The 8,201-nt window shown below is 40.4% G+C and overlaps 1 protein-coding gene across 3 annotated transcripts in view; it reads left to right on the forward strand.

Annotated features, from left to right (window-relative positions):
- Window positions 1–7,779, forward strand: part of HERC4 (HECT and RLD domain containing E3 ubiquitin protein ligase 4) — a 74,401-nt gene extending 66,622 nt beyond the window's left edge. For all 3 annotated transcript variants that reach the window (XM_084751929.1, XM_084751930.1, XM_084751931.1), the window contains 4 exons: window positions 2,870–2,952; window positions 4,993–5,176; window positions 5,687–5,789; window positions 6,648–7,779. In XM_084751929.1, coding sequence (XP_084608055.1) covers window positions 2,870–2,952; window positions 4,993–5,176; window positions 5,687–5,789; window positions 6,648–6,856 — 579 coding nt within the window. In that variant the 3' untranslated portion in view covers window positions 6,857–7,779. The remainder of the gene's footprint in view (window positions 1–2,869; window positions 2,953–4,992; window positions 5,177–5,686; window positions 5,790–6,647) is intronic.
- The last annotated feature ends 422 nt before the right edge of the window (window positions 7,780–8,201 follow it).

Genomic DNA, 8,201 nt, shown 5'->3' on the forward strand with positions numbered 1-8,201 from the left:
TTATTTTATCCTCACCACTCTTACGAGGTTGTTTTTATTCTTAATTTACAGATAAAAATGGAAATGATTGCATATCGGTCATTATTCACCATCTCTGTGACTTCAGTAATTACATTGTTTGCTGATCATAATAAGAAGGGAACTTAAATTCAGGAGACTTATTCAGGGATTCATTTCTGATGCTGTGGCCATAGGGGTGATTAGAAAATATCAAAAGACGGTATTGCTAGTGAACTTAGATTACGTCACAGGTGAATTCTTGTCGTCTCTGTCTCTGCTTCTCACTGACAGCCATACTCACCTAACTCATCAGTTGTGTCCTTCCATCATGGATCCAAGAATTGAATTCATGCTGTCAGGCTTGCATAGCAAGCACCTTTATCCACTGAGCCGTCTTGCCAGACCTCTTAGGTCATTTTGGAATGTGTGTGGTATATTTGTAAGAAAATTTGATGCATGCTTAAGATGAAGTAAATACTGTTTTTTTGTTGTTGTTGCTTTTTGTTTGGTTTTGGTTTTGGGGGTTTTTTGTCTTAAAAGAAAAATAAATCTTCCTGAGGGCTGAAACACTGTTCTTGTAGAAGACCCAAGTTCAGTTCCAGCACTTACAATTGCCATTAATTTAGCTGATGCCTCCAAGGGCACCTGCATTATCTCGGCTTAGCTTCCTTCTGTCTGAGAGCGTCTCTCAGCTTTTATTGCTTACTCTGGCAGGTAGTAGCCTAGTAAATCTGATCACTTTCAGGGACTTCCTGAAGCTATTTTGAGTTGTTTGCCTTCTTGCTCAAAGTTTCCCTGTGGGATTTCAGTCTTGGAGGAAACTGTTACACAACAGTGAGCAGAATAGATTAAAATTGATGGGTTCCTGTTTTTAAAAAAAGACACAAAATTGGGGAGAGGGGCAGAATGAGGCATAGGCAGATAGGGATGAGTCTGGGAGGAAGTTAATTTTTAAAAATTAACCATTAAAAATTAAAAATAGCTGATGTGGCACACACCTGTGATCCCAGCAGAGGCAGGTGAGTTCCAGGCGGGCCTGGTCTACAAAGCGAGTCCAGGAGTCAAGGCTACACAGAGAAACTCTTGTCTCAATAATAATAGTAGTAGTAGCAGCAGCAGCAGCAGCAGCCAGGCCTAATACTGTGCACTTTTAACCCCAGCACTGCCAAGACAGAGGCAAATGAGTATCTTGAGGTCAAGGCCTGCCAGGTTTCCACAGAGAGTTCCAAGACAGCTGCAACTATACATTCAGACCCTGTTTTTAAAAACACAGATGGGTGGGAAGGGGAGGGAGGGAGGAAAGACTGTCATAGAAAGAAGGAAGTGGATAGAAATCTTACTTCAATGATCTTTATTTTCTGTAAATTGTTGGTTCCATTTTTCAGTGGATTCCTTGTCTTTTCTAATATTCAGGAACCAGCGACAGGCATTTCTTTCTGCTGCTTTGTTGTAGCGATTCTCCGTGCTCCTTTCATTGTTTGCACAATAAAAGCTATATGAGAACAGAAAAACATCATTTCTCTTTTTAAAATATATTTGTGTGTATGTATGTGTGCACACGTGTACCCTTAACACATTGATTTGCTTGCCTGTGTTGGGCATATGGAGGCTAGAGACATTGGAGGGTTTTCCTCATTTGCTTATTTTTCGAGGCGGGGTCCCTTACTATAGCTGGAGCTCACTGCACTTGCCACCTTCTCCATAGCTCCTAGCCGTGGTGGTAAGGTACCCACTGAGTCAGTTCTCCAGCTTCTGTAATTTGGCTTTCTTCCCAGCTCATTCCTCTACTTAATCATTTTATCATAAAAGATTCGTTCATACACTGCCTTTTTTGGTTTTTTGAGACAGGGCTTCCCTGTGTAGCCTTGGCTGTCGTGGACTCGCTTTGTAGACCAGGCTAGCCTCAAACTCACAGCAATCCACCTGGCCACTGTGTTGTTTTGTTGTTGTTGTTTGTTTGTTTTGTTTTATTGAAGATCCACATGCCATGAACTTTCAGAACTTTATTATTTCTTATTTACTACCCTATTGTTGAGTTGATGTGTGTGTGTGTGTGTGAGAGAGAGAGAGAGAGAGAGAGAGAGAGAGAGAGAGAGAGAGAGAGAGATGTGGTAGTTAGTTGTGTTAAGATGATTCCTGTAGTTTGGTAGAAATGTGCTCTTACCCTTTTTATAAAGGATTTCTCCTCCTTTACCAGACAGTGACCTGAAAAGCAAAGCTGTATCCCTACTCAGCGTCTTACATCCACCACAGTGATTTGTGGAAACAAAAAGTAGCTGACTAGTAAAAGAAATAAAAGGTTCTAAAGTAATGCTTACCAAATTAATATGTAACTAAAAACTACCTGTGATCAAATAAGCATGACAGAAGAATATAGCAAAGTATTGCCATGTGGAAAATGTAAACTGATGCTGTAATGGAATGGCCTGTCAGGTTGGCTTACTCTCCTAAGGAAAATGTCCTTTCTACTGTTTTGCTTTTTATGAGAATTGCTTGAGTTGCCTGTGTTTAGCTGAGTGCTTGGTCATGTGTCCCTGGCCACTGTTGGATGTCAGGCTACTAGAACACTCTGGGTAGCATAGTTTTGACTCTCAGTTGTTTTGTATGTTTTTAATTTTTGTTTTGTTGGTTTTTCAAGACAAGGTTTCCCTGTGTAGTAGCCCCGGCTGTCCTGAAACTCTTTGTGGACCAGGCTGGCCTCAGGCTCAAAGAGATCCTCCTGCCTCTGCCTTCTTGAGTGCGGGGATTAAAGGTGTGGCTGCCATGCCTGGCTTATTTGTATATTTAATGAGAGAAAATGTGTTACATTTAAAATATTAGAAGTTTTGAGTCTGACATTGTTTTGTTTTAAATCTTTTCAAATTTCCAGATCACAGTTGAAAACTTTGGTGCAACAGAAGTGAAAGAGCTAGTTCTGAATGGTGCAGAAACTGCTGTTAACAAACAGAATCGGTAAGTGGATTGCACTGGACTCAGTGGAAGTTAGTAGGCATTTTCTTTCTTTTTTTTTTTTTTTTACAATTTATTTATTATATATACAGTGCTCTGGCTGCACATACATTTGCAGGCCAGAAGAGGGCATCAGATCTCATTATAGATGGTTGTGAGTCACCATGTGGATGCTGGGAATTGAACTTAGGACCTCTGGAAGAGCAGTCAATGCACATTACCTCTGAGCCATCTCTCCAGCTAGTAGGCATTTTCTAATGTTACTAAGAACATGTCACTTTACTTAAAGAAAACAGCATTGTGGGTTGTGCATTGTGGTACATGCCTTTATTTCCAGCACTTCGGGAGGCAGAGCCAGGTAGATTTCTCTGCTCCAGCTAGGACTGTATAACACAACAGTCCAAACATAAACAAAAAACTTAAGTTTTGAATGTTTAATGGGGTAATATGTTCTTGCTCCTGAAACCCCCTTTAAGCTATAGGTAAAGGAATGAAAAGATCATGACAAAGAAACAGATGAGAAGAAACAACAGCAAAAATGGTTTGAAAGGAAATGTGGTGGCAACTGATTAGCAAAACAGAGAAAGCGATGTAAAATGGCCTGGAATGTCCAGAAGCCACTGGCTTATTTTACAGAGCAACAGCTCACACACTGAGCAGACTCAGTCTTTCAAAGTGCTAAGGGAGCAAAGTGGTGGTGCACATGCCTTTAATTTCAGCACTCAGGAGGCAGAGGCAGGTAGATCTCTGTGAGTTTGAGGCCAGCCTGGTTTACAGAGTTAGTTCTAGGACAGCCAGGGCTACACAGAGAAACCTTGTCTCAAAAAACTGAAAGAGAAAGGAAGGAAAGAGAAGGTGCTAAGGGTTTGAGGAATTGCTGGAAACAGGCAGATTAGCTTTGATAAAGAAGCAAAATAAAAGCATTTCCTTATTATGTCTAGTAACTAAGCATCGACCCCAGAGGACATACAGCTGCCTCCACCACAAGCATGCCCATAGCATCTGTCTGGAGTCAGAAGACAACCCATGAGTTACTTCTCTTCATCCAGCAGGCCAGCAAGTGCATTTAGCCAGTAGGCCATCTGACTAGCTCTGCTCTTTTGCTTACAGTTTTTGTGATATCATAAGAGACAGAAGAGAATTAGTTGTGGGTGTGCTACACACATTTGAAAAGAAACTGTAAGCTGGCAGTGGTGGTGTACACCTTTAATCCCAACACTAAAGAAGCAGAGTGTAGAGAGAGATCTTGTGGTTTGGTTTTTTGTTCTTGTTTTTTTCAAGACAGAGTGTTAGTCTTGGCTGTCTTAGACTCACTTTGTAGACCAGGCTGGCCTCGAACTCACAGAGATCTACCTACCTCTGTCTCCCAAGTGCTGGGATTACAGGTATGCGCTACCACACCCAACTCTCCAGGCTACTTCTAATGAAAACTCTTAAAAGTAAGGCAACTGACTATCAAACAACTTCAGAATATTCCTTGAATCATTGAGAAACATATTTCAGAAGTGCTCCTGCAGGTGCCCTGCTGCAACCACTGGGCAGAAGGAAAGGGAGAGCTCTGGAGTCAGGCTGTAGCCTACAAAGAGCATATTTTTTCCATCCCTTTGGTTCAAGGAGTCTATACAATATTTATACCCAAGAAATAGGTATTAAGCATCCTTTAAGGTCATCTCTAAAGGGTTGTTTGGTTTGGTTTTTGAGATACTCTCTCCACGTAGCCCTGGCTGTCCAGGTTCACTGTGTAGACCAGGAGGGCCTAGAATTTAGAGCTCCATCTGTCTCTGCCTCCAGAGTGCTTGGAAATAAAAGCATATGCTACCACACATGGTGACTTTTCAGTTTTGCTTTATTTTCAATGAAGGAAGAATTGGGTTTGGTATGTTTTTGGTTTGGCCTAAAGTTTTCCCCATAATGATGGTGTCCTTTTGAAGTCTTTCCAAGTTTAGTTGAAAATTAGGAAGAATTTAAAGAACAAAATTTTAATTGGATGATATTGGATAGTCTGCATAAACCCGTGCATTTGTGCCTTGCTTTTATTTCTAGGCAAGAGTTTGTCGATGCCTATGTGGACTACATATTCAATACATCAGTGGCATCTTTATTTGATGCCTTCCATGCTGGCTTTCATAAGGTCTGTGGTGGAAAAGTGCTTCTGCTCTTCCAGCCTAATGAGTTACAAGCTATGGTCATTGGGAATACAAATTACGATTGGAAAGAATTGGAGAAGGTAAGGAAAAACTAGTCTTAACATGAGAGAATGGAAAGCAAGAACATGGCTGTGTGTTGTTGCTCCTCCTGGAGCCCCTTGCTGTGGTTATAGATGTTCCACTGCCCCTCCTACACTGTGTGATGGCCAAGAGGTGATGGCAGAGGGGAGGGGAAAGTACTGTAGAACCCCCCACCCAGACTGAGTGGCTTCCCACCTGGTGCTTAAGACTTGAAACTTGTTTCCCCGGTTTTCTAGCAAATTCATGTTAAATTGATGCCTAAGATCAGGCCCGTCCCTGTTGTAGCCCTGAGGGGACTACAGAAGGAATTGTTAGGAGGCTGTTTGTGGCTACCACACAGCATTGTTGGTATTGCCCTTAGCAATTTTGTTTAAAAAAGGAAAAAGTTTGTCTTCCTGAAAATAGTAAATGAAATGAATTATATAATTCCATGTTGGCATTTTTTAGTAAACCTTACAAGCTACTTTAGTACGTCCTTCACATCTAATAAAAGATTGTATTCTTTTTAGAATACAGAATACAAAGGGGAATATTGGGCAGAACATCCCACGATAAAAATGTTTTGGGAAGTGTTTCATGAATTACCACTAGAAAAGAAGAAACAATTTCTTTGTAAGTATTTCTGACCAGCTGTATATTCTATGAGAAGAATGTAATTGTTAAAACTGTAAAATAGTAGCTGTTTTTTAGATTTTGTTATTAAGATTTTTATTTACATGCACATTTTATCTGTGAGTATACTGCATACTGGTGTCCTCAGAGGCCAGGAGGGCGTCAGTTCCCCTGGAGTTGTTAAAGGTAGTTGTGAACAGCCACCACATGGATGCTGGCAGCCTAACTTGGATTCTTTTCCTATTATTTTCTATTTAAAAATATCTGTAGGGAAGTTTTTTTGTAGGACGAGCTCTTGAAGCTCTTTCCACTCTTGAAAGTTTTCACTTGTCTAAGTGTGTGTGCTGCTTTTGTCAAGCCCCCAGCTACTCAGAAGACTGAGGCAGGAACTCAAGTTCAAGGTCTGCTCAAGTGCAGTCCAGCAATTAATTGCCTGAGGTCCTGTGTGATAGTGAAGAACAGTGTTAGATGGCTAGAGAGAGTGCATGAAGCCCAGCTCCGAGTTCAGTTCCTGCGTCCCATGTGGTAGAAAATATTTAAAAAGCTAGTCTAACCAATTCTCTAAATGGCTCTTCCAAAATGGACTTCTAAATGCTTTTGTCAGTGCCAACATTGTTCATCAAGAATATTGAGCAAGCTAGGCATGGTGGTGCATGCCTATAATCCCAGCACTCTGAGAAGCAGAGGCAGGGCGATTTCTGAGTTTGAGGCCAGCCTGGTCTACAAAGAACGTCCAAGGCAGCCAAGGTTACACAGAGAAACCCTGTCTCAACCCCCTCCCCCAAAAGAGCACATCCTGTAAAATGCAACGTTAGACTGGTCACTGGGCTGTGTTGTCTAAATTGTTTTTCTTGGCAGTATTTTTGACAGGTAGTGATCGCATCCCCATTCTTGGTATGAAGAGTCTGAAACTAGTCATCCAGTCAACAGGAGGTGGTGAGAGCTATCTCCCGGTTTCCCATACCTGTTTTAATCTTCTAGATCTTCCAAAATATACAGAAAAAGAAACTCTACGATGTAAACTGATCCAAGCTATTGATCACAATGAAGGCTTCAGTTTAATATAACCTTGGAGTTCTGACTTTTCTGTTTAGTTCTAAGGCATCAAACCACTTGTGTTTTCTTGTGGATTCAGCACAGTAAGCGTTATTTCTGTAATTCTTACTTGCAAATTATTGACTGCTGTATTGATGAAAGAAAAAAAAATTAAAAAAAATTGAGCAACTGTTAATACCTAACTTTCTGCACAGAACCATGAATTATCCCCAGCCTCATAAACATACAGGCATTGTGAATACATTAAAGTTTTACTAACAGGAATTTTAAGAGTTTGCATATTTCAGAAATGACCTGATATGTGGGTGCATGGAAATGTTGCTTAATATTTGTTCAATCACTGGGTTAAAAACAAAAACCTTTAACTATGGCCGGCCGATAGTCATTTGATTATTTTTCCATTTTGTAAATAAAAGTTTTGTAATAAAATAGTGACATTGAGATATCAGTAGTTTCTATGGTTGTAATTGAACTGAGATGAAATTTAAGGGTTAAAAATTATGATTCAGTCTGACTCAGATTCTATAAAAGCATGGTGGAAACAATCTTTTTGCTGTGGTAAATATGTCCATGCAAAGTTACAAATAAGTATTACTTGTAGCTCTTCCTTTTCTATGTTGGCTGGTAGGGTTGTCAGAACCCATTAACATTTAGTAGAAATTGCCAGAAACAGAACCAGCGGCCACTGTGAGAACCAATCTCAAGTTACAGCTTCAAAACTACCAATGCTGCAATATTTATTAAATTTTCAGTGCTTTAGAAAATCTTAGTGGTTTTATGGTGCTGTTGCGTAGTGATCTCATGTTAATAAATTGTGAAATTGAGTTGATGTGATACTTGTGACTCTGCTAACTACAATGCAAATATTTATTTTTTAAATTTAAGAAAATGCCATAAAAGGTTTAAATAAAGACTTAATAGCTTACTATTTCAACTTCATTGGATTCAAACTTAGGGAGTTTGTGTCTGTGTTTTATGTGCACCCTGTGGATGCGGGAGCCCTCAGAAGCCAGAAGCAGGCATGGGAGCTATTTAGGCTATTTGAGCTATTCACTCTTCCTTTAACAAGATCAGAGTCCCTGGACTTGGGAGGCAGAGTCAAATGGGCTGGCTGTCTAGGCTCTTAAGGATTTCCATGTTTCCTTTCTCACTTGTGGCCTCAGGCTTGCCTACCTGTTTTTACTACAAGGAGAAGTATTGTCATGTCATTTGACATCCTTTCCAAATTAGAGCAGAAAGGAAACCACAGACCAGTCTAATTAAAACCATTTTCTCCACTTTGCAAATTCTTCCGCTTTGTTTACTCCACACATCCCACACTCAAGAGGTCCAGGCAAGAGCTTCACAGGTTCCAGG

This window comes from Acomys minous (assembly GCF_964271855.1).
Source record: "Acomys minous genome assembly, chromosome: 13".
In the NCBI taxonomy this organism is placed as follows: Eukaryota; Metazoa; Chordata; class Mammalia; order Rodentia; family Muridae; genus Acomys; species Acomys minous.